The sequence below is a fragment of the Ochotona curzoniae genome, unplaced genomic scaffold, assembly GCF_017591425.1.
Source record: "Ochotona curzoniae isolate NIBS_2020 unplaced genomic scaffold, NIBS_Ocur_1.0 contig_3520, whole genome shotgun sequence".
Taxonomy (NCBI): domain Eukaryota; kingdom Metazoa; phylum Chordata; class Mammalia; order Lagomorpha; family Ochotonidae; genus Ochotona; species Ochotona curzoniae.
The window spans coordinates 2,480,001-2,506,947 of record NW_024465894.1 but is presented as its reverse complement, the minus strand read 5'-3'; the positions used below and the strand labels follow the sequence as shown (position 1 = coordinate 2,506,947).

The following is a 26,947-nucleotide window of genomic DNA, read 5'->3' as shown; positions in this document are numbered from 1 at the left end:
GGGCTTGTTGGTAAGATGCCCAAGATGCCAGGGCTTGTTGATGGGCAAGAGCCAGGCATGTGAGTCTTAACAATGGTAGAAAATAGTAGAAAATCAGAATCCAGGTTGGGGAGACTTTTTTTTTTTTTTTTCTGCTGAGGGCCCATTCAAGGGCCATACAAAATGATCAGCTCAGAAATTAGCCTGCTGTGGCTTTACCAATTCTTTGAGTCCTGTCTGTGGGTCTTGGCATGGCCAGACCCACTGACTTGGTGGCCTCGTACAGCCCATAAGCAGGATACTCCCCCCCATAAGACAATGCCCAACCCCTCTTCTACATTTAGAACTCATCTTTGGCTTGGTCCCCTGATAGTACCCCACTTGGGACCACTCTTCTTTCCTGCGAGTCCAGATGACTGGCTTCCCTGAGTCCCCCTCCCATTGTAGCCTGCATATCTCACCCTCCTCGAATCTGTTCCTTCTGTTCACACATATGCCCCCAGACACCTCCCAGAAGCCTGACCCACATGGGACTCAACAATCATAGGAGTGGCAATCATCTGGAACAGTCTCTCGACACCCCATTTTAACATTCAAAATTATTCTGTTGATTTGTTTGCTTCTCAATCATTAGCAGGTGTCTTACTGGGCACTTCCTCAATGTCTTAGATTCTGTCTACATAGAGTAGATACAGTGGAACAAAAGACTTGCAGTTCCCTCTTTCCAACAGAGCTTAGCTGCTAGAGGGAAATCTCAGACAATTAGGGAAATAGAAAACTGTATGTAACATGTGCCTCGAGGAAGTCCAGTGGGGGAAATAAAATAGAGCAATGGGATAGGAGTGCAGAGTGTGTGTTTAAATTTTTAAATAAGATGGAGTGCTGCGAGAAGGTGGCATCAGGCAGAGATGGGATGGCCGGGGTGGCGTCTTCACTTCTTGCATTAGCATAGAGTCACCAGAACAGGCACACAGTAGGTGCCCAATAATTACATTAAATGAATACAAGAAAGAACATGTGATCAGATGATCAAAGGGTGAAGGGGGTTAATTTTATGACCATCTACTGCTGAACAAGAGGGTAAAAAGGCAGGGGTTTTTCGGGTGATGGGTTGGGGCAAGACATAGGAGGTGGACAGCATCCTTGCATAAGGTCCCCGCCCCCTTCCCTGCTCCAGGCAGACCTAGGAGCCCCTCCTGACTCTGCTGATGGTCCTCGCTGGTCAGTCACCCTGGCCAGCTTCCCAGCTTGTGAGTTCAGCCATCACCCCGCCCCCGCTCCTCCGGAGTCCCTTCACTTTTCACCTCCCACTCCAACACTTCCCCGCACCCCGCCTCCTCCCCAGGGGGTCTGGACGCCTAGTGGGCACACACGGCCCCTGGGCCGAGCCCTCTCCCCGGCGGGACACTGTCCCTTTAATAGATTCCCTCAGCCTGGCGCTGTGCGGCTGGGGAGTAAATTTCTCCCTGTCATCAGGTCGCGGGAGAGGAGGAGGAGGAGGAGTTTGTTAATGTTCAGTTTGTTCAGCGGGATCGATGTTTGCTGGCATCGCCTCGCCCTGTCTTGTGTGAGTGTGAGTGTGTGTGCGCGTGTGTGCGCGCATGTGGGGGTGTGCGTGTGTGCGGGAGGCGGCGGGTGCGCGCGTGTGTGCGCGCGCGCGTGTGTGAGTGTGTGTGAGAGTGTGTGTGTGAGTGTGTGTGTGAGTGTGTGTGTGTGTGTGAGAGAGTGAATTCCAGATTTTCTGCCTTTCCCAAACCCGCTCCTGTCCTCTCGCACATCACTCACAGACGGGGATCTGACAGCAGCTACAAACCCACCGTGAGTGATCTCGCCCTGCGCGAATCCGCCATAGAGATCGGCGAGGAGGAGGAGGAAGAGGTGAAGGAGGAGGGAAAGAGGAGAAGGAAGAAGAAGAGAAAAAGAAGAAACCACTACCTTCCCAGGATTGCCTTTTTCCCCTTATCTTTACGCGCGCGTGTGCGTGTGGCGCGTGTGCGCCCCTCGTCCCTTCCATCTGAATCCGGTCTTGGATGTTTAATAAAGAAATCAAGTGTCTCAACAGTCACCAAAAAAAAAGCAAAATCAAAAAAAAATTTCCAAAAGCAAAAACAAAAAGAGGAAAAAAAATCCAAAACAAACAAACAAACAAGACAGAACCAACCTCCACTTCCAACCAGCCGGCACCAGCCACCCGTGTCTGCCACCCACAGAGGGGGGTCTCTGGCCCGTGCCGCAGGAGTTGCAGGGGGGATCGGCAGGGGGACAGAGGCCGAGTGACGTCCTAGGAGCCACCGGGCGAGAGGCGGAGGAGACCCAGAGAGGCGAGAGGGACAGCGGGCCCCAGCGCGCGGCTCGGGGCTGGGGCGCCAGAAGTGGGACTGGAGCGAAGTAGAGCGATGCCAAGAAGGAAACAGCAGGCACCCAAGCGGGCGGCAGGTAAGAGAACCGGCTCCGCTTTGCGGCTGCCCGGCCCGGGCTACCTCGCGCGCCGAGCTCCCCGCCCGCCCTCCTTGCCCCCGGGCGCCCCGGGACGCCACCCCCTTCATGTTTCGGGGGAGTTTGCTCCGGGTGCCCCTCTAATAACCCCATCCTCTCTTGCCTTCTCTGATCTCCCACATCCTCCCCTTGCCAGGCTCTGGTTGGACGGGTGGGGGGAAGCTATCCCACCAAGCCTTCCCTCCTTAAACTTTTTTCCTCCACCCTCCACCCCACCCCTAACTTTCTCCCAGTCTGTTCCTTGCCTGGAGCCAAAGCCAGGTTGAGGATTTGGGGTGTGAAGTATGGTGACGGCCCCTCCAATTCCACATCCCTCTTCGCGGTCAGTGCCTGCTAGCGGCCTCTGGTCTCCAGGGATCCAGTGTGTTCTCAATGGGCTCTGGGCGCTGAGGTGCTGGGCTAGCTGGATCACTGGGCTGCGGGCTGGCTGCCTTTGGGGCCAGCAATAGGAGTACAGCTTTGGTTGGAAAACGCTGCCCACCCAATGAAGAACCTTTGAACGTGTATTCGGAGAGTAGAGCCGCTTTCGGAAATGGAAGGGACAAATGTCCCTTGTCTTTAAAGAGGGAGGGGGCAGGAAATGTCCTTAGAAATTTGAGCAGCTCAGGATTTTCGGTGCCCAGAAGAGTTCGAACTTTGTGGACTGATGCGTGTGGTAGGCACTGTCCCGTCTGAATCTTCCTTTGCTCCCCCATCCCAGATAATAACAGGTTAATGGAGCAGTACAATAGGTCTTCCGTGGGAATTTTTTTTTCTTTTGGGTTGCTTAATTGCTTTTTAAATAGTATGCTGGGGTTTTGTTTCTCGGAAGTGTAATATGAAAGTTCATTTTTCTCCTGCCAGACCCACCCACTGAAAAATCAGCTTTCCACTTGATTGCTAGTTTTGATTTGACACTTGATTGATCACCTGTCATCTCGCTGCCTTTGATCTATTCATTCTTGATATATATCAATAAATCACTCACCATGGTAACTCGGAGTGCCAGTGACGCAAGCCTTGCCCTCTATATTCAGAGCCAGACATGCACAATTATTATCTTGTTTGGCTTTTAATGTGGGCGTTTTTATTTCTTTGTGTCCTTTAGTTGAATCAGGGTTTTAGCAAAAACTTGAGTTTTGTTGTTGGTGGAATTTTTTTTTCCTTCTCTTTCTGTCTCTGGCCTGTTTGGGTAACCTTAGTTAAGACACCAGCCCCCCACCCCCACCCCATTCACACTGTTCCAACTCCAAAACACAGGGAGAAATTGGATGGAATTCCTGCATGAACTTTGTGAGTGAGAGGGAATCTAAAGTTACGGAGGGTCTTTATGTGTGAGCGTGCTGGACCCCGATGTTCACCTGCCATCCCCACCTGTCTACAGCCTCCGTGGCAATGCAGGTGCTCTGAAATAGCCTCAGTGATGCTCCCTTCTGAGAACAGAACCATTTGTAGGTAAACATTGGTAGTTACCAAAGCTTCAATGTATATTTTCCAGTTGTTTCCCCAAGAGCAAACCCATTAAAATATTTTAATGCTGTCCATTTGCAACCTGCCCGAGCAGTGGATCTTGCTTTCTTCAACGCCAGCTATTTCTTTTGGAAAGAAATTTTCTTTGACTCCTGGCCCCCTCTGCTACTATCTTGGTTATTTGTGAAAACTTAGACTGCTTTGCAGGCTGACAGTGCTGGGATGTGCAATGGCCTCCGAGCCGCAGGAAGAGCCAGCCTGCTACATCCAGTTCTGGCAACATGAGTTCAAGTACAGCTAGATTATTGGAGATAACATCCTTATTGTTGTCCCGAAAGAGAACCCTGGGCTACCGTCCAGGAAGAAGTGATACTGCCCTGGAAATTACTTTTTCCCCCCCTTGTTGTTCCGGTAAAGGCCATCAACAACTAGGCAGTAATTTCAATTATCAGAATAACTGGACGTGTCTTCTTCCCTAAGCTCGCTACAAAAAGTGCATTGCTCAGAATTGCAATACTTTGGTTATAATTATCCTCTGATCAGTGTCGATTCAGGTGTACGTAACATAACGCTGTGTCACATTATTTAAATTAGATGCTTTTCATTAAGCTGGTGTCTAGGGGTCCTGAGTCGTCTGCTCTAAGTGAGACCGCAGGAACTTATGGCTGTACTTTCAGTTTTCCGGCCTATTGTATTCCTGATATTTTTTGTTTGTTTTGTTTTTGTTTTAATCTGTTTGTTTTTATGACTTTCAGTACATTCATGGAAGAAGTGAAAGGCAGTGATTTCGTGTGTACACAGGGAGGCCCCTCTTATGGTATATATCTGCCCATGTGTTAATAAAACAGAATTTCTCAGGCAGGCAGTGTTTTCTTCACTCATCCAAGGTCATCAGTACCCTGCTCTGTCTTCAGCTGGGGTGCTTATTCACCAGCAAAGTTAGCCACTTTGGGATTCTTTAACTGGCTAATATCTGGGAAAGAGGACGAGTGTCGGGTGGTGCTGGGTGGGGGGTGTTCCAAGATTGTGGCCGCACTAACTTTTATCACGGGTTAAAATTAAACACAATGCACAACTGCAAGTAATTACTGCCAGGGACGGATGTTGAAAGCTTGATTTCTGGCTTGATTAATGAATAATGGAAGATAGAGAAAGCCTGGGAGTGAATCAGAGCTGCGGCTCTCCTGGAGTTCTCGTTCCCCCCAGAATGGTTTGAGGCGATTGGATGCCTGTGCGTTATTAGTTTTTTTAAGTCCTGTTGTTTCAAGGAATCAATTACAGAACTTTCTAATAAAGCAAGTTTCCAAATAGAATAAACAGGATGACATTAGAAGCGATGGGAAATTTTCATCTATATCTGTAATATCCTTCTCCCCGGGCGGGGGTGGAGGGGCAGGGATATGAGGTAGGCGATTCACTTGAAGGAAACAGCTAAGTCAGAACATTTCCCTCTGAAATGTTATTCTTCCTGGCTTTATGAAGCCTTGCGATGCCAGCATACTATGTATGACTTAGGGACAAGCGACAAAGTTCAGGAGGCAGCCTAGAGTAGCCGATGGAGTTGTGCATGTGGGAGTGTGTGTACTCTGCTGCCTCGCATGTATGTTTCACTCACCGTTAAAATATAACCACTTTTACCTGGACATATGGCAGGATATTCTACCAGCATCTCCCCCACCCTCAGCCTCACCCCTCATCCATTTCAGGAAAGATAAAGAAGACAGCAAGAAAGTAAAATAAGACAGAATAGTGGTTTGGTTTGTTTGTATTTTGCGGGATGCCGTGTGGTTAAAGATTTAAAATCGTAGACGCGTGTTTTAACTCCTCTGCTCTCTGCAGGCTGTCTCAGTCCCTGTCTATATCCATGCACGATGCATATGTTATTTCACAATCTTTATATTAACGCCAGACAATTGCAGAACACAAAATCTCTTGTGATTGTGTGCGTGTGAATATCTAATAGATATGTAAGTTACTGGATTCTATCCGTACCCGCTCAAAGAGCTCTGGGGTTTCCTTTTTCCTGCCTTCCAGATGCCTTCTGAAAAACCCTGATCTGGGGAGTCTTACAGGAAAGAACAGCTCCCTCAATTTATTTTGTTTATTTAATATGGAGATGAATAATGCAGATTTTGTTTTCATGAATGTCCTTGTGTGGCAGTAAACATTAGACTATTAGCAATCATTACTTAAAAGTTGCAATTTGCACCTTAATAGCACAGGTTATTTACATGGAAACGCATTCAGCAGTGGAGTAGAAATGACCTGAGAGATCTCTCTTGGCACCTTCTGCGAATGATGGCTCTGGATCAGTGGCTGAAGGCCCAAAAATGTCAGCACAGGCGGGGGCGGGCAGCTCAGGGGGCACGTTCACCTTCCCTTTACTACCAAGTGGGACTGCATTCAAGGAAGAGGACAGGAATCAGGGTGGCTAGCAGACCCTAACTCTCTTACTTTGCTTAAACAGCCTTCAGAAAGACCGCCTCTCACACACTTAAATATCTCTTCCTGTACATCCCTGTAGAACCCAGTGAGATTTTAACAAATGAATGGAACACACACAGCACTCTCCTCCACTCCCAGCATGCAAGGAAGCCCCTAGGACCTCAGCAATCCAGACTGCTGTGGCTATTCTTGTTATTTAAGATAGAATCCTGCAAAAAGAAAGAACTGCTAGCTTACGATCGCACAGTCCACACCGTGTTCTGGATGGAAATTGATTGCTTAAGTGGTCCCTTCCCAGTACCTTGCCGATTTCTTTCTCCTGCCTCTCACCTCACCCTGAAAGACCCAGATTGAATGGGACATCTCAAAAGCCCATTTGTTTTAGGCATTTATTGATTTCATTTTTAATCTGCTATATCAGGACAGGATACATTAACCTTAATCAGCAGATTGCAAGTGACAGAGAGTTCTAGTGGAACCAGGTAAGGGGTGAAGCCCTGGGAAACTTCGCACAGCGAAGTCTCCTTCAGGCTTCCTGGCTTGGGTGCTGGAGCTTCTTTGGGGTAGATACATATCCCGGAAATACTCAGCCTTTCCTTCCCTATCACCCTACATGCCTTTCTGTGCCAGTTGGTCTCCCCACTGGATCACTGCCCCCTCGGGGAGGCTTCACCCTGCCCCCCCACCCTGCCAACAAACACCTCCAAGGCCTGTGGAGATGGCTTCCAGAAGCATCCTGACCCGAGGCCCGTGCACCAGCTCAGGTTTTGTTCATTCTGCCTCATCGCAGCTGACTTCTCATTCATCTGTCGGCTTTTCTCCAGCTGGGCTGCTTCTCTTCCGGTAGCTTGAGAATTGTGCTCTCCATGGAGCCTGCTTTAAAGGGGTGGGGTAGGGATTGGCGTGGCTGAGTCTGGCATTATTGAAGGCCACAGAACTGATGCACCTCTGCCCGTCACTGAAACTGAGCTTTGGAAAATCAGCCAAAAGTATAACCCAGGCCCCGCAGCTGCTTTGCCGGGTCTGCAATTAGCAAGCACTGATTCGATGCCCAAAGTTGAGCCTCCCCTTCCACCCCTGTGCCTGAGCTATCAGTTTTACTGAGGCATGTCATATTCTGGAAGACTTGGGCACTGTTTCAAAGGCACTACCTGCGTTCACCCAGGCCTCCTTTAAAAAAACACAGAATTGTCTAACAGATTCTCTGTGAAGACCAGGCATACCCAGAGTATCATTTTCGTTTGATGCAAAGTCAGTTGGAAATACATTAAACTAACAGTTAGAGAGTGTCTTGCATGGCTTCCCTGAAGCAGTGCTTTTTCATTACATATTTAATTACAATCAAATCGAATGACTTTTATGTGTAAAAAAAAAGCCATAGTGATATTAAAAGAAGCTTGGCACACAAATAATTTTATTGCTTCACAAGTCAAGAACGCTGTTATATTTTTATTTCTTCGGGAGAAATGTATTTTAATTTCTGATGCGGTGGTGAGTGCAAGCTGCCTTTCACTGTCTGAGCAAAGAGCTCCTCCTTTCCCGAGTCCGCGTCCCTGCAAGCCATGCTCATTTCACCTTTCCCACAGTTGGTGTGTGTCATTGTTTTCTCTTTTAGTTTTTCAAGTCCTGTTGAAAGTTTGAAGCGCTACTGTTGCTTGAGTTGACCATTGACAAGCAGCTCTTTAGTTAGGAGACTCAGTCACTCCATGCTCACACAATAACCTCATTGAGAATGCTTGTTTCATTACCTGGATATTGCAGTAAGAAAAAAAAAAAAAACAGGAATGACATCTTTTATAGGCCACTAGCATATAACACGGTTTTCACTGGATTTATAATTTCATTTTCTTCCCCTACAACTGACCTTTTTCTCTGTCTCTGGTTGGGGGAACTTTTCTCAAGAGAAGGCACAGGGATGGCATGAAAAGCGAATTTCAAGGTGCACCAGCTCTTTAAGAAACAATCATTCAAAATAGAGGCTTTAGGGTCCAAATGTCACTGCTGAACTCGGTCTGCAAACACATGGCCTCGCTTCTCGTGGCCAGCAGTGTCCCGTCCAGTGCACGGCTCCTGACACAGCAGTATGGCCGTATTCGCGTTGCTCATTGTGTCCAGGAAATCATCATGAGGGTCTCGTCCCCAGGTCAGTTCCGAAAACGCTATGTGCATACACAGACACACGGAAAAGAAACTCGAGATGCATGTGGGAATTGCTGATAGATTTGTTTCCAAAGCAAACTCCATGGATGAAATGATTAAATAATTCGGAGGCATTTGAAAGTCATTAAAACAGCCATTTGGAATTTCTAGTTTTTGCCTCTCCATCTTTTTGCCTTCTCGCTACAGAAAAAAAAGCAAATGTCCTCTGGGTATCTTCAAATATTCTGGGATGCCAAAGCAATGCCAAAAATAATTTGGAATTTTAGAGATTAAAATTCAAGAGGCATAGTCACATAATCCTACTGCTAATAGATATCAATATTATTTAGGTATGGTTAATGAGAGAGAAATGCCCAGTGCAAAAGTTTTGGGGATAATGAGCTTAAAGAAATTGCATAGGAAAAAAAATATACCTGGATCATATTCGAAAGCCTTTGTCTTGAATTTTACTTGTCTTAATGAGAATTCCCTTTCCATCTGTGTTATTTCAAAAAACAGTTTCTCTCCCCCTGTATCTACTTCTCCAACCTGGAACAGGATATAATAAGCTTTCTCTGAAAGCACAAAGATGTCGGATATTCTAATGCGCAGTCCTTTAAACACAGTCTTAGGTAACCACATGTAGGCATGCAAACCCAAAGAAAATCACCAAGGAGCTTTGGAGGGGGCTGGCTGAGTGTTCCCAGTCACAAACTTTGTTTCGGCAGGCTAGGAAGGCAATCACGTCGCATTTGACTACACATCTCCTCTTGGCAAATGACAAGTGGTGAAGCAAGAATGATTTTTTTAAGGAGCTTTTTAGCTCTTTTTCATCTTTCTCCAAAGACTAGTTTAATTGAAAAACTGCAGTGTCCATTTATTCTAAAGGAAAGGCCTTGTGTTTCCATGAAGCTGCTACACACAAAGATATGTTAAAAAAAAAAAGAAAGAAAGAAAGAAAGAAAAAGAAAAACACCACAAGACAGCCTTCTGCAGTTTCTGTGAGGACAGAAATTAAGATCACTGGTCTTAATTAGTTGAGTGCTTCCCGAACTGGGTGAGCACTCTGAAATCACCCCTGAGCTTTCTTCTTAAAGCTACGTCTAAGCCATTTCTATGGAAATGATATAGTTGAGATATTAAGGTGGGCAGAACACAGTGTTTGTAATGAAAATAGTTACGGGCGAAGGGCGGAATAAGATCAAAACAGAGTTGGCAGCAGCCGTTCTGTTTACCATGAATTTGAAAGAAACTTTCCTAAAGCTTTACTGCATCCTGAAACACCCATGAGATCTGGTGACCTGGGAGATACAAAAATGAGACAGGGGGTCGAGGTTGTCCCCCAGGGAAAACGACTTGTATAAGCAAGAGCAATGGCGTATAAATTTTCCGATATAAACTGCGTGGGGCTCACTTTAAATCACCTCAATTTATCAGATCCTTGGAATTTGCTATGCATTTAGGAACCTCTCTCTTACCCCAGGGAGATACGAACAGCTCCTAGGCCGACTGGATGCCGTAGAGCAGAGTTCAGTCTCTGCCAAGCATGCGCTACCATTTGGTACAGAAGAAATGCCAAAATGAAAAGCTATATGCATTTTAGATCACAACTGCCTTTGGCTATTTTCCTTTATTAGAGACTTGGGTACATTGCTTGGCGCGTCTTCTTGTTTTTCCCCTCGGGATTAGATTTGCAACTGCGGATGGAGAGCTGGAGTAAACAGATGTGACTAGGTTCCGACTGCAGCTCTGCCCCCCACTTCATTTGGAAACCTTAGGCGAGCTCTACGGACAGATACCCTCCCAGGAGAGGAACGTGAGCTCTAGAGTCAGGCTGACCCAAGTACAAATCTGTAGGCCATGTGCACATGGACAGGCTGCTTGAGTCTCTGTCCTCTGCTTTCTAATCTATCAAATGGGGGCAATCCCGGTTCTAATTGGGACTTGCATTTGTTGAAAGGATTCTGTGATGCCAAGGCTGAGAAAGTGTGTGAAAACTGCTAGGTTTCACCCAGATAGGAGGAAATGGTGCATTTTAATGCTTCCCCCCCACCCCCCACCCCCCCACCCCCAGCCGAAGAGCCAGACCGTGGAAAATTTATACCAGAAGGGAAGTGAGCAACCCAGCTATTATCATGGGGCTGGTGGGAAGAGGGGTGTCTGGAACTTAAAAGAAATCAGGCAGGGGGACATCGTGATTTTTTAAAACAGGAAATACAGTGGCTAAGGAGTGTCAGGCTCCCCTCCCAGGCTCATGCTGGGCTGTGTGGAGCCCTGATCCAAGCTCCCCCTCTCCCCAGAATAATTTTCCTCCTGGATATAGTAATTATGGTACCAGCAACAAGTACCAATGATATCTGCTACCATGTGAGTACTTCCTAAGTGGCAGGCCCTGTTTCATGCATTTATCTTCAATCACTCAAACAATAATTGTTTCTTGAGTTCTTTCTATGTGCAAAGCCCTGTGGTATTAGCTGCGACCTGGGGGTGAATTTCCTGACTAAGGCCTAAAGCTCTGCCTGGAGATCTTTCTGTTCAGTTGGGGAAAGCTAGATAACCTCCAAGTAAATTTACAAGGAAAAGGTTATTTTCCTACAGGAAAAGCAACCCAGGATTCCAGTGTTTTAGAAAAGCAAAGTTAAGACAGCAGGATTGGAGATAACTTCATTGTGCATGGTCAGGGGAGACCCCTCATAGGAGGAGACCCCGATCTGAGTCTTATTCCCTTAGCATTCCTATGCATAGACACAAGTATGGTTTCACAGGGAACTGAGTAATGTGTAGGCAACTCAAGATCATGCAGTTGCCAAGTTGGGCTTTAAACTCAGCCCTACCTGGAAGAGCCGTAGTGGTTTGTGAAGGAAGGTTTTCTGTCTCTTTGACTCCTCTGCTGCATCTGTTGTAATGCCTCTACCTGTGGGGGATATTGAGCAAGGACTGGGAACATCTTCAAACAGAACCGCACACTCACTATCCTGGTTGCCATTTTCTCTAGGGTTCCTCTGTGTGTGTACATCTGTGCGTTCAACAACCATAGCTGTGTGCCCACTGTGTGGCAGGCATTGGCCTAGGTGCTCGGAATATAGGCAAACAAATAAACAAATAAATAACAAGCACCTGCCTTTACACAGTTAATTTTCTAATTTTCAAATTGCTAAGGAACACTTAAATATATCCTATACCAACTGGTGTTAATTGTATTTCATGGAAATAAATGAGGACTAATGAAGTAGAGTGATGGGAAAGGTGGTCAGTGATAGGATCGTTCAAGCAGTGAGCTGACCAGAGCTGAAAATTGACAGGCGAGACAGGCTAGATTCAGGGGCAGCAATGGAGGCAGAGGAAGCTGCTGGACCTCAGTTTCTTCATCTGTCAAGTGGGAATAGGAACACTGTACATCTCATGTTCTCATATTCTCATTGTGACAGTTAGATAACATCGCCTTAATAAAATCATTGGGGGAGGGCCTAACGTTTATAGAAGTTCATAATGGATATTTTTAATCCTTGCATTGTTGTTATTATTTTTCTGTAGGAATTCTGAGAGATATCTAAGCACCTGAATTAGTTCTTGGTACCTATTAGGCATGACACGCATATTTCCTGGTGAATGGATAAATGAGTCTGTAAACAAATGAATGAATAATACTTTCATCAGTGTGTGACTTTGTGTGGTAATTACTTTCTAATATAAGGATCTCTTTCACCCATCTAGTTTTTGGCAGGTCTCCCATACTAGTCTGATCACAGCTTGACTTTGAACGGGTATCAATTTAGAAAATGTTAATGACAGAGAGATTGTGGTTTTTAGTAACACACTTGTATGCAGTTCATCACGAGATTGGGAGCCTTCCCTTGAAGAGCTGTGTAGCTGAAGATTGTTTTCTTGCTGAGAGGATTTTCTGATAACCCCTGGCTGACCCAGGTAAATGGGCAACATCCCCTTGGTGCAGCCTTCTATCTTCTTGGGCCAGAGCTTGCTGGTGCTCCCAAGCCTCCCAGGATTTGGCAACCCTGCCCTCCTCCCTCTCCGTCCCCCACATCCCCCACCCCCCAAGTCATCCTGCACTCTCATCCCCTCAGGCCCAAGGGTGCCAAAGCTTAGGGGTTGTTAAGCTAATGGGAGAAGGCTACAGACTGTTTCCTGGTAACGCCTTCTTCACTTTTAATTGTCACCTCCAGATGAGTACTTGAGAGCAGGAGGAAGGCGGCTGGCTGGGTGCCTGCTGCGGTGTGTCTTAGGGCAGAGAGATGTGGCATCCTGGGGGGCATTTTCCAGTTTTGCTGCCTGCCTTAAGACCTGTAGTTAACAATTGCCACGGAAGGTTGGCTGCATACCAGGCACATGCAAGGGACTGGAACTAGAGCATGCCTGAGTTCAAGTCGACCAAGTTTTTGTGCCTTCTTGTACTTAGATTTTAGAGTGGAAGATGTAAGGGACTAGCAGGTGAGGCCAGCAGGTGAATCACACTATGTCAAATAGCAGATTTATAGGGAAGTAACTTCAGAGGGCCAGGGATGGAGCCGAAGGGGATGGGACAGGCTGCTTTGGAGAACACGGCCAGAAAATGTCCCTTTCTTCCTGAATGGCATGCAGAAGGAAGTGGCAGGGTGGGGCAAGCATCTCTCTGGGTGAAAGACAAGGTCCACGCAGCCCACACTCTAAGTCTGGAGCCAGCTGGAGAATGTGAGGAGCCTGAGGAAGCTGGGGCTGTGGCAGGGAGGGCTGCACAGTTCATCCTCCCGCTGAACTGGGGAGCCCCCGCGGGCATGCTGATGGGACTTGGGTTTCCACTCTAGCTGCCCTCTTCCGTTATCAGGGACCAGGTTTGGAAGTAGGTTGGCCATTCGATGTGTGTTCAATCAAAAGCTGTGGCTGCCTTGCCCCAGGTGGTGGAGGAATGGGGAAGAGGCCAGAGGTTGCAGGTGGGGTGTGAATGAGGAAGAAGACACATCTCCCAAAAGCTGCCTGTACACCCAACTTTGTTCAGCCTGTGAATATTTTCCCTAATGCACTCTTCTGTTTTTCTCCTCCAGTTATGTACATGGGTCGTGTGGAGAAGTATCTGTCATACTCTGAGCTAATCTGGAAGCAATAAAAAGTGGGACTGTACTTATTCTAGAATTTACTGTAGAAAGAGGCCACTCTTTTCTGGGCACATTATCCTGGAGCCCTTTGTATTCTCTTGGCACGCATATGCCTACCCCAATTTTATGTGCAGGGGTGAGGCACGGGTGGACCATGGAGTCCGACAGGCACAGCTCGGGATGGGTTCCTCCCTGTATGACCAAAGGCACCTTCACCTCCCAGAGTTCCAGTGTTCTCATTAAAGAAACAAACTTAAATAAGAAGACTAATCTCCTTGGGTTTTATGAGGATTAATTGAGGCAAGTCAGATAATGTGCTTCACATAGTGTCCTATGCATGGTGAGTGATCAAAATGTTTTGATATTATAAGTTAGTAATCCTCTTCATCCTTGATCCTCCTGGTTGGTTAGAGGAAAGATCACAAAATTTCCTCTTTGGGTTGTTTGGTAAATGCTAACAGTGGCAAAGTTCGTAGAAAAGTCTCTTGTACTCAACAAACACTTATAATTTTAATCTCAACCTTGACTCTTAGCTTGTGCCCTGGAAGGGCAGGGGTTGGTCCTTGTTGATCTTGTATCCATGAGACCTAGTATACAGTGGGTACTCACTAGACACCTGCACGCTTTGCAAGAATTAAGGCAATGAGTTCATTTGGAGCAAGCCTAAAGGGATGAAGGTGGAGTGGGAAGTTCCATTGGCCTACCCCTCCTGCCTGCTGGAGCCTGCAGCTTCCACCAGGGAAACAAGCCATCCTGGAACATCATTAACCCCCCGTTGTCCTATACCCAGGCTTCAGGTGCTTAACCATTTTAAGTAGCATTGAGCCACAAAGTGACAATGCCTTCAAGCAGTCGTCAGTGTGGCCTGAGCCAGTGCACAGCCCCTCTCGGAGAGAGCCGCCGTCAGACTCAGAGGTGTTGGTGAGCGAGAGAATGCTGGGAAACCCTTAGAGCCCTGCACTGTCATTTGATGACCATCAATTTATGTCAGAAGATACTGGATTTTTTTATATGGATTGTGACCATAGTGACATAATTTCTCATTTGAAAATAGAAATAGAGGTGGCCATTTGGTGCAGTGGTTAAGACCTTGCATTGTAGAGTAACTGGATCTTCCCTCTGCTTCATGCCCAGGTTCCTGCTAACATGCCCTCTGAGAGGCAGCTGGTAGTGGTTCATGTACATGGGTCCCTGCCACCCGTGAGGCAGCCGCAGATTGAACTGTGCGCTGCAAGCTTTGGCTGACCCAGGCCTTACTGTTGTTGGAGAATGAACCAACTGATGGGAGATCTCTGTTTATCCACCTTTTATTTCCTTCTCCATCTCTTCACCTTTTAAATGAATGAAAGCAAATCAATTTACTAAAAGAAGATAAAAAAGCACAGAAAGTTTTAAGGTAAATAATTAAAATCAGTTAAGTCAGTAAAAGAGGGATTGTTCAAAAGTACCCTGTATATAGAATTTAGGGGCGGGGCCGTGGGTATTGCACAACATGAGCCTGGGGTTGGGAACAGGCCAGCAAGCTATAGATGCTGGGGCATGGGCAGAACAAGGAAGTCAGTGGATTCAGTCACGAGCCAGGGCTGCCGAGTCACACCCAGATCAAAAAAACTCCCACAAGATAGAAGCACTCATTAAAGCACACACACAAATCGAAAATCAGAAGGAATTCTCCCTCTGATGTCAGAGGGAAGCCCTAGGAATTCTCCCAGGAAGTTTCATGAAGCACAGAGGGCTGGGACCAATGTCCTGTTTTTTAGCCAGACCAGAGCAGTGATTCGTCCTCTTTGTAGCATCTGCTGTTCCCGTAGAGCACCTGTGAGAATGCAGTCATGGGTGCCCAAGCCAGAGTCTGTAGGTCTTGCTGCCATCAAGGTGAAGGTCCGTGAACATGGGAATCTATGTGTTTCCTGGACAGAAATGAAAGGATTCTCCCAGCTGTGGTGGCTCTTCATTTCTCATACTCTAAAATTCTGGAAACTCTGCAAAAAATCTGCTGTTAGTCTTGGGAACCTTGTCCACTCCCTTGTTATATTTCCCACATGTTCTCGTCCTTTCTCCAGTGTCCTTTGTTGGCACTTGCTCCCCTAATCCCAGGCACTTTCTGTCTAGCACCTGTACTCCCATGGGTGAAGGTGACCCGAATGGGAGTGCAGCTCACCATGATTCCCAGTGCTGTCATGGCCGCCTTGCGCTGACTTGTACCCCAACTGTGCCGAAAGGACCATGCTTGGCTGTAAGCTAACATTTACCAAGGAGGGACAGATTTTTGGCTGAAGTTTGTCCCAACACATCACACTGGATAGATGAGTAAATTAAGTTCAGGAAATTTCAAGTAGCTTGAGCACCATCACAGAAACTTCTAGGTAGGAGGTTGGAACCTGTCGGAGTCCAAATACTGAGACCCTGTGTGTTTGTGAGTTGGTACAGTATTTAATGCTTTACAGCAAGGAGTCACATAAATAAAGGTTCCTGCTTTAGTATAAATACATGGGGGCCGAGGGCATGAACTGAAATTCATGCTTCCTTTATGTTGTAGTAAATCAGTTGCCTTAAAGGAAAAAAAAATAATAAAAAAAGAACCCTCCTGCTTCTTCAAACCCCAAATACCATCTGTACAAGTTGAGCTTATGAAGATTAAAAAATAAAAAGGATTTTTAATATCTCTTGTACTTCCCACAATCCCATTTCTGTAAAACCATGGCTGCTTTATTAAACAAAAGTAGACCAAAAAGCTCCCACCAAAGGCCGGTGCAGTCCATCTGGGGTGCCTCAGCAGGGATCGGGCTCATCCGCGCTGCAGAGTCTCGCAGGACGTGTCCTCAAGTCAGACACAGCTCAGCTGCTCCTCATAAATCCCGTGGCGCTCCGACGCTCCGTGGCCATCCGGAAATAGGGAACACGTGCGCTGACGCGGCTCCCCGATTGGGGCGAGCAGATGGAAAGCCGGCCTCCCAGATCGCCCTCGTGGGCTCCCCTGTAGGGTCAGGCTCTCCAACTTGCAAGTATCTCGTTGGAGGTGATACTTGCATGAGTGCTCTGAATGACAGGGGAGAAGATCACGCGATTCAAGGGGTCACCTCTCAGAGGGACAAATGTTGCTTACAACCAAAATCCTGAGAGCAGTCTTTTCTGGAAAAAGAAAAGAAAAATCCACTATTGCTTCTGGTTATTGTTGATTGCTCAGTATTTTATTTGATTATTTTTATAGGTGACATTTTAAAAGAAAGCTTTGTAATACTACAAAGCTCGCTGCCTAGCCATCTGACTTGAGGATATTTGGAGGAGATGTGGAATGAAGTTAGCATCCTGCTTTACCGTCTGTGGCATGAGTGTTTTCTTTATTAGTGCTGGGTGGCAACAGTGAATCAGAAGCAGTGGAGGAAGCAAGGAACCGTCAGAAGCGAGAGGCGATGGTTGAACATGAACAGTTTCAGGTCTAAAGGACTTGGGCTTTGCAAATGAAGTTGAGCACTCTTTGGACATCGCACTTGAAATCTCTGCTCCTCAGTTTTGCAAAAATGGCATAGGGGGAGTTCTTATTTCCATGTGTTACTATGAGGATTTGCAAAATTGATCCTTTTTTGAAGTCTTAGGACAGTATTTGGTGCAAGTATTCAACAGATAACAGTTAATGCTATTACTCTTCCCTATATATAGTTGTACACTTCTATTTCGCAAAGTATTTGTTTTTAGCTGTATATTTGGGGTTCTATCCAAGAGAGTGGGCAGATAAGAGGACAGATTAGAGAAAAAGAGACATGATAGCTTTTTTAAAAAAATAAAATATAACTAATTCCTTTTTATAATTTGTAATATTTTGTAATATTCTATTGTAGGAATATAGATTTATACTCATTTACCAGTCCTTCTGTTAATAGACATTTAACATACTTAAAAAATTTTCACTACCACACATGCTCTTTTACTGAATATTGTTGGAAACTTTTACAATTGTCACATAAGTAATTTATTTGGAGAAAAAGAGCTGTGAGAATTTTACAGCATTTATTTCACAGGAGAATCATTTGAGAAAAATAAACATTGTTGAAGCAGCTAATATTTCATTCTTTAAACACTCTTGGTACCTTTCCTGAGATATATGTGGCTGTAACCAAAAAATGTAACTGGCTAATTTGCACCTAGTAGGCACTTACTCAATGTCTGCTTAAACTAAGTAAGCTTACCTCAAGGATACCAGTGAACCCAGCAGTGAGTGGCTCAGCTATCAACACAGCTGTTTTTTTAAAGATCTATTTTTATTTTAAACACAGATATACAGATAGAAAAGGAGAGACAGAACTCCTCTATCCTCTGGTTCACTGCCTAAATGGCCTCATTGACTGGAGCTGGACCAGTCTGAAGCCAGGAATCAGGAGCTTCTTCTAGGTCATCCACATGGGTGCAGGAGCCCAGGCATTTGGGCTGCTTTCCACTGCTTTTCCAGGCACATTAGCAATGAATTGGATCAAAAATGGAGCAGCCGAGACTCAAGCCGGCACCCATATGGGATGCCGGCACTGCAGTCTGAGGGTTAACTTACTGTACTATGGCAGTAGCCCCAGCCATTAACACGGTTTTAATCTCAAGTATATTGGAGACTGTTTGCGGCTACTTTGGGATCCAGTATAGAACTGGAAGAGGTGTATTTGTGTGTGTGTGTGTGTGTGTGTGTGTGTGTGTATAAGCATAAGTAGCACAGAAGACAATTGTGCTTGTCCCTAATGTCTGTAGTGAACCAGGATTCAGTACAGAGCATCTGTTACTGTGTGAACCTTTGGGCTGGAGCCTTGAGGTGTGTTAAAGGTGCAGGGATGCGTGGGGTCAGAGAAGAAAGGATTGGTTTTGTGCCATTAGGGGAGTCACTTCTAATAGTCAGTCTTGCCATTTATAACAAGAACAGACAGACACACTGCTTGGTCCTGGGGTAGAGATTGATGTAAGGTGGAACTCGAGGTTCTAGAAGGTCTGAGTTGCAGCAGATGATTCTCAAAGTCAGGACCAGCATCATTTTTGAAATGTACGTGTGTGTGTATACTGGGATTCTGTCACTCAAGCACAGGTAAGCTGGGTTTGCAGTATGTCATGTGCAGCGATCTGTTTGTGTGTGTGTATGTGTGTGTGTTGTGAACATGTGTATATTAAGTTTGTTGTGATGTCTGTGAAATATGAATTAGGTCTGCTGTGTGTCAGTCTGTGTGTCTTGAACAGGGGCGGGGGTATGGATGATATCAAAAGCCTTATTGTGTATGAATTCTGTGCTTGTGGCAGACCCAGGATGTGTGAATGGTCTCGCCAAGGCCAGGGTACTACTAGAAACATCAAAAAGCTCTTGGGAATTTTCCCCACGAACATAAGGCCAACTCCATAATGTGTTTCCCTAGGGGAGGCCCTTGGACCTCACACTCTGCCCTGCCTGGATAAGGCCTTGGGTTAGAAGGGAATAGATCCACAGTCACACAGATTGTCTCCTGCACAGGGATATGGGTACCAGGCAGATGATGTGCAAGAGACAGGCAGCTGCAGAAAGCATCCTTCACACCCTATTGTGATTTCTGCTTCTTTGTCTACCTGCCCAGATTATGGGTTATATCATGTCAGGGACTGATCTCGGGACTCGTGGGGACCATTTCATTTCTGGTACCTAGAACACACACACTACGTGTCCCAATGAGCAAATGAACAATCACAGGGTTGTCCAAGGTTCCTGGAGCCTTTGAAAGAGTTGGCTGCTCTGGCTGCTCGTGGCCGTGGGGCTGAGTATAGCAGGTTCTTAGTAAGTGTTGCTGAGTGGATAAATGAATGCCTGGATGTTCCACACGTGGATGTGGGCTGATCTCAGAAGCAGGCTGGCAGAAAACAGCTCCCCAGTGTGGTCTTTACTCTTCCTCTACCAATCTCGGAGGAACACCTTGTCTGCAGTCCCTTTGGTTTAATTATTGTTCTTTAAGATCATCATGGCAACCCTTCTGTTTACTGTCAGTCTGCAGCTGCACATCGAGAAATGAACAAGGAAGAAGGGAAAAAAATCTTCGTGATCTAGGTACAGGAATTTCCCCAAAGGTGTGTTTCTTTAAGAGAAGTGAAAGGAAGGTAAAAAGTTGGGAGAATGAGTTTTTAAACTTGCCAAACACATAAACTAACAGAATTGTGTTGCTGCTTCCATAAATGTTTAATAAGTTTTATCATCTTGTGACTAAGGTTAAACAAATGGGAGTCCTTTGAGAAATTATTTACTGGAAGCAAAGTTATAGCATCAACATCTGTGTTTCCAATCACTTAGATGAGAAATAGATCAAATAAATCACCAGTAAGTTCCACAATATAACTTCTGTATTATCATCTCGGAGAAGAGTAATGGGAGTAACTCATTCAGGTGCCCTTGCTATTGGAATTTAGGAATTTTTTTTGGCTAGATTTCTCTTTTGTCATCCATTTCATTACCCTCAAAGAGTAAGTCTTCACTTTTTTGTATGTGCGTGGAAAGTTACCATAAGAACATCCACAATAGCAGGACTTAGAAATTTCTCTCAGGGAATCTGAGAATTTCAGCCAACATTCTCAGTTGGGAGTGGACTAGCAGTTCCAATATATAACGTCCATATAATTTAACCTCATAAATTTATTTTTTTTTCACGATGATGTAATGGGGAGACTGACCTGGGGTTTGTAAATGTTCCTTGCTCACTGCATTCCCCCGGGCAGCATAACATTCTAGACAGTGTTTTATGTGCCCTGATTAAAGTATAACGTATCCTTGCATTTCCTGCAGACTGACCAGCTAGTAGTACTCTTAGCAGAACATTAAAGGAACACAGAGATGTTTTCAAATGTATAACAATGCACCGTGTGAGGATTAGTTTATTCCTTTGTTTGAAAAGCTGTAATCTGAATTTTATTTTAGACTACAATCTCCTGAGCACCCAGGCCACAAGACAAGCTTGTGCTCCAGCTTGACTTTTGCATCTGCCAGTGCACGCAGACAGATCAAACAAGCAGGAGCACTGGCTGGTGACTCCCACTTGAATTCCCAGGCACGTCTTTCCAACTGTTATCCTGCAGTGGAGAGAAGGAATTGGACAAGTGAAGGAGAAGCCCCCAAGATGAAGCCGCAGCAGTGGAAGCTTAATCATCTTCTTCATTAAAAGAAAGAAAAATGTAAATGAAAATGAGAGGAAGGGGCTTCCTAGGGTTTTTAAAATCACACAAACAACCACTGTGACCCATTGTATGATTTGTAGATTGAGAGGTTTATCTTCCCATGGGAGAAACTGATAGCAGAAATAAAAGACAGTACCTGATTTCCAGAGGAACAAAGGGAAGTTTGTGGGTTGGAGCTGGAGCTTGAATCTGGCTGGGTTCAAGTTGATGCTGCAGTGAAGGTTGCTCAGGGCCAATCCGCTCCCGACGTTAATGGGAGAGGAGCTAATAACCCTCACGAGGGAAGGAGGTTGGTGGTAGATGCAACAGATCCATGGAAGAGCAGTTCCCTGGAGGCAGTATGCCTATGTGATTGTAGTCATTCTTTCATTGCTTCAACATTTATTAATTTCTGTTGTTTTCAAGACCCTGCACTATGGGCTGGAGCTTCAAGGATAAGCAAAACATAGCTCTGTCTCCACAGTTTGGTAATGGAGTGCCTAGAATTAAGCCAGGCACTTAGTAAAAGCATAAGCAATGGAAGGTGGGTGGTGGAAAGGAGGGAAGAAGTGGGGGAGGGAGGAAGACAGATGGAAGGAAAAAAAGAGGATAGATGGATGGATGATGAATAAAAGAAAAGGTGGTGGATGAACGGACAGACAGCTGGAAGGGTGAATCGCAAGATGATCCTGAGCTGCCTAGGAACTCAAGCTCATTTCTGCTTGTGTGTGTGTGATTGTTTCTGGGTCTGATTGTTGATTTCCCCCAAATGTTATTCCAAGCAGCCACTGCCATTTCCATTAGCTTTGGTTCCCTGGTTTCCTTCCGACTAATCCTCTTGAATCCAGGTCCTCTTCGTCCCACACATTAGCGCCTCAGCAGTTCACGTGACAACAACACGCAGCGAAGGTCTCCAGATGGGCCCTGGGTGAGTTGCTCTGAATCCTTCTCACTGCAGCACTTCATCAAGATGATCTGCTTTTCTTGTGCCTTCCTTTCCTGTTTGGCTCCCTGAAGCAGAAATACTCCATTTCCTAAGAATCTGTTTCATGCCAAGCTGTACCCCTCATGCCTTCCATGCACCTGACTTCACTTAGCCTCCTCACAGAGTCACAATTATCCCCACTTTCCAGATAACAGAATGAAGGCATGGATTGTTCAGTAATTCACTCATGTGGTAAATATATAATGGAGCCAGGGTTTAAGGTTAGGCATGTTTGACACCAAAGTTATACACAGAGCATAACCGCATAACCTCGGCTTTTTTTTTTTTTTTTTTTTTTGCTGCAGCCTATGATAAATTGTACAACCTCTCAGTATCTCTGTTGATCCCCAGCCTCAGCACCTGCAGAAACCCAAGAGAGGGGATTGAGACTCTGTTTTCATTCTTTCATAATCAGAAGATTTACACATGTGGTCACAACAGCCACCTGATAGTGTCACCCACCTGGCCTGGAAATCTGGCAGAATACAGTGTCACTTTTTAAGACCCCAGTGAGAACTCTGACATTGACAGTGACTCTTTTAGGTTTGCAAGAATGTCTGTAACCAGGCATGGGGTTCAGGTGGCCTACCTGCACTGGGTGTGGCTCATGGTGCTCTGCCACAACAAAACAGGGTAGTAGTCCCAAAGCAAGGAGTAGCAGATCCTGGGCTGGCAAAATTCATAACGTTATACTGCATGCTCTGTGGGGGTACAGCCAAAGACCTTGAATCCAAACACAGTGAGATTCTTGCCCAAGTCATCATTTTCAGTCTGACCTTAGGCAAATTGTTTAGCTTTCTGAACACTAGATTAATCGTGTAAGTTGCCAGGTGGATTATGCAGGCTGTATGTGGAGAGTGCTTGATGCATGCTTGGCCCCAATGTGCTCAATGAAAGTATATGTGGGGGTGTTCGCCAGCAATGACCTGAGGACTCCTGGGATAGTGCGTGATGTCTTTGGAGAAGGGGATATATTCCTGTGAGGACTTTGTTCATGATCTGGGCACATAGTTCTTAAGCAGGATTATATGAAGAGCAAATTGGGATGAAATGCAGCTCTCAGAATGAATCAACACAGTTGGAAGAGGCTCATTCAAAATTCTAGCTCACCAGAACTCCTTTTTTGCTTTGGACCAAAAGTTCTTCACAAGTTTCATTTCCTTTCATGTTTTGATTTATTTATTAGGCAAAGTAGGAATCAACGAGCCTGAAATGATGAAGATACTCTGGTTTAAAGAATGTTTCTATATGTCAGGATTGAGTGCTATGGTGTGGTTGAATGGGAGACAAGTGACTGTCACATCTCTGCCTTGCTTTGGTTAGGAAGGTGGTAGAATGTGGGTGGTTGAGACAGTTGGAATTTGTCAGATTTCTCTTACTATATTTGGGATACTTCAGAGATTAACTGATTGGCTGACAATTTACTTTTCGGAGCAAACACTGACATGGCAGTACCTAGTGTGTATTTGCGGTATAGCAATGCCTTTTCCCTTATGTCTTTAGGCTGCTGACATTTGCCAAGGAAATGTGTTTACATGTGTGTGACACCCTGTCTGTAGCATGCATGCACCCTTGATAAATCGTGAGCATCTGAAGCTGTGGGCCCTGGCCGCTGTTGGTTCATCCTTATGCATATGTAGCGTTTTATGGAAACCATTCCTGGTTAATAGCTCCTCATGTTCTGTGTCATATGAGCTGTGGGCAAAGATATTTACACTCAACAGAAGCTACCCTTGATGTATACCTGCAGAAATGAGTAACTGAATTGAGCCGCAAGCTTGGGGATGGTCCACACCCCCGGTTTGGGACACTGATTGGGAGTGGCTGAGATTGCTCTCAAGGACAGTGCTTCTTGAGCTCATATTTGTCACCAGATGTGCTTTGAGGATGTTGATGGACACAGGAGCGATGTCCCAAAGGCCGTGCTTTCCCTGATCTGCCTCCCTCTGACTGCTGTGGCTTATGTGCCCATCTATCTCCATGGGGTCAGACCTGCCAGCCCTGCTCACTGGCTTCCTGCTAGGGTCACTGCCCTGACAGTGGATGGTCTGGCTCTGTAGCCTGGCAGTCCCTAGTTTGTTAATCTCAGCCTCCTGAGGCATCGACAGTGAATATGCTATTAGACTGCATTGTTAATGCTTGGATGGGAGATGGACTAATGTTGGTGAGATTCTATTTCAGTCTCATGGGTGGCTTTTATTGCATTTCAACGATTGTGTTCATTTTAGAAAGCCTAGTTTGGTTTAAAAACATATTTTGTATGTGCATGAATTGACCCCTGAATCACCCCCAAAGTCTGAACTGCAACCCCCAAGCAGGGCTTATTCAAGGCTATGTCAGCTAGATCTGGGACTGGCATGAGCATGGGCTAGGTTGCTAGGAAAAATCAGAAGTTCCTTCTGAATTTTGATGGGTCCCAAAAGATTCCTGAGCTATGATCAGAAGGTTTTGTTCTATAGTAGCTGCGTGTGGGCTCATAAAATCCAGTCTCCCTTGGCCTCACATTTGAGCTAAAATGGTGGCCTGAAATCTTTCCAAGTGTGGTCCATGGAGCGTTGGCGTCATTATGGCTTGGGTCTTCGTGTAGACCTGCTGAGTCAGGATCAGCACTTGAATAGGTTCATGACTTCTGAGAACAAAAACATTTGAGAGGAGTTGGCCTACAGGCTCTTGATGATTGGCTCCTGCCTACCTTTCTAACATGGAGTCCTCACATTCTCTGCGCCTTCATGCTGGCTACTTTCTGCCCCGGATCCATGTCCAGCTGCGACCTCCTCTTGTTGGGCTAGTGTCTTCACATGGCTTAGGTCTTGGCCTGCAGACTAGTTCCACCTTATCCCCGTCACAGGCCTGACAGAACCACATACTTGCAGCCTTGCCATGCAGCATCCATGGCTGGACTGCTGGATTCCTTGATTTCTGGTTTTGTTGCTCCCTGCCCGTTGTCTCTGCCTAGATGGTAAGTCGTATGAGAGCTGAGGCTTGGCCTGGTCCTGTTGTTTCCAAGGCCTTGAGTCCTTAGCCTGGTGATGTCCAACGCACAATAAAAATCAATCCAGTAAACAGATGCTTGTTGTCAAGCCGTGTGATTAGGGATCTTGGAGGCACATAGTTACTAAGTTTATCCCTGCAACAACATGCAGAAAATTTCTTGAGCTGTCTTTCGTTTATTCAGTTCCAAGTGATGAAGAAACAAACACTTAACTAATTAGGAAGCATTTTCTACAATTGAGCATTAGCCCATTTAATCCTTGTAGTATTTCATCATTTTATCAATGACTAAACTGAGGCTTCCTGCAGTGATTTCATAGTACACTGCAAGGAGACAGCAGGGTGGAGAACCATGCCCTGCTTCTCATTACTGCGGCCTGGCTTGTGCTGGCCTCAGTTGGGCCAGATGTGGAGTTCCCTGCATGTCGGCCCGTAATAGAGCCAATGTTAATGGAGGCCGATTACTTACTGACACATGTCTTGAGCACCCCTGTGTTGGGTGTGACCATCACACACATGCAGTTAACAGCGGGTCTAGGCATGGGAATTTCTGACCCCATTGCCTACCCCATGTGATGGGTTTTAGATTAGAATCCTCATCATTGTCACCTGTAGGACTTTCCAGGAGAACCACAAGAGCTTGGATTGATTCTTGGGTGAATTTTAGAATCAGGATGTCTGAATAGAAACCCAACTTGCGTTTTAAAAAATAATCCCCTGGTTGAATCTGATCTTCTTTGAAGTTAGGATGCCCTGTTCCAAGCACTGAAGTTACGATATCATGCATCATTGATTGAGTACCTACTATGTGCCAGGCAAATTACTCAGTGTTTCAGCAAGAAGATGGTATCAACAGCCAATTGAATAAATTAAAACGAAACCAAGGCCTGGTTTTTACTGAGCCCTTTCTTTGTGCTGTTAAGATTTGGTGTGCTCAGCTCATTCATCTTCACAGTGACTCTGTAAGTCCTATTGTTTCTCCCTAGCTGTTCTAGAAATTTCTAAGATGATTCAAATAAATGTCAGATATGTATGTTCAAGTAGGATTGACCAGTTAGGACCCATGGGGCCACATTGAGCTCACTGAATGCCATGTATGTGATGTGTGAGCTTGAACAGTTTTTATATTTCTTAATAATTGAGGATAAATATATCACATCTCATGGTATGTGATATGATGTCCTTTATTTTGTCTCTTGGCCTGCAGAGCCCACAATACTTACAGAAAAGGACTTGTGGCCTTGCTCTAAAGTGTTGTAATCAGCTTGTTGCAGAAACAAGGCAGTTCCAGGAAAGATGGCTTTAGGTGATAGGAGCAGGCGCTGTTTTAGTAGTTGTGGTTTTTATTTGCTGTGTATTAGGGGAAAGTACAACTAAGACATTAATCACCTGATCCCAGAAATATGATTGCTGAATCCCATTCAAATAGAATGAATCCATTTGAAATCAGTTGTTTCAAATATGTAAATAATAGTGCTAGGAATGTGGAAATAAAACTGAATAAAATTATTCAGTGATGAGCACTGGTTATGGAGTGGAGAGAGTGAAGCTTATAGGAAAAGGAGAAAAGAATGGAGTCATTTCACTTGTATAGAACAGAGCGAGGGTCAGACACGTCATTAATAATCTGTGATTTTTGAGTCTTAGAACCCTGTTTCTTCAGGGATTTTTGAGCCCCTGGGGTCTCTTCCAGCACCCTGATGCCAGGACAAGTTTCCTTACAGGATACCAGTATGAGCTAGAGGTCACCCAGATTTGTTACAATCCATGGCCCACTGTTTCTGGGCTTAGTGTTTTGGTGGGGGTAAACCTCAGTGTCGCTCAGCACGGCTGGCAGCGGAAAGGGGACCAGCAGTCACAGTATTGTTTGCAGCTGCCGAGAGCAGAGCTGAGAAGGCATGCTGGAAACAAATCAAATCACTAGAAAGCCACCAAGAAGGGCACAACAGGAAGTGTTTGAACCGCAGGAGGTCAGGTAAGGGTTGTGTGTGTTTACATGCGCTTGCATGTGTGTGCTGAGAAAACGGCTGCTGTTCTCCCATTGAAGCCCCAGCCCAGTAGCTTGGAGACCCACAGGAAGGTCCGTGGTATTCCTTGCAGGCAGACACTACAGGAAGTTCTGACAACAGGCAGAAACTGTGTCCATGGAGGCACAAGAAGGGTGTGTGCAGTGTTCGTGACCTGTTTGATGAACTGGTAGGAAACGTACATTCAAGCAGGAATCATATTAGCATAC

At 45.6% G+C, this 26,947-nt stretch overlaps 1 protein-coding gene across 1 annotated transcript in view; it reads left to right on the top strand.

Annotated features, from left to right (window-relative positions):
• Nucleotides 1–2,254: 2,254 nt before the first annotated feature.
• Nucleotides 2,255–26,947, top strand: part of TSHZ2 (teashirt zinc finger homeobox 2) — a 389,161-nt gene continuing 364,468 nt past the window's right edge. The window contains exon 1 of the mRNA XM_040981292.1: nucleotides 2,255–2,415. Coding sequence (XP_040837226.1) covers nucleotides 2,376–2,415 — 40 coding nt within the window. The 5' untranslated portion in view covers nucleotides 2,255–2,375. The remainder of the gene's footprint in view (nucleotides 2,416–26,947) is intronic.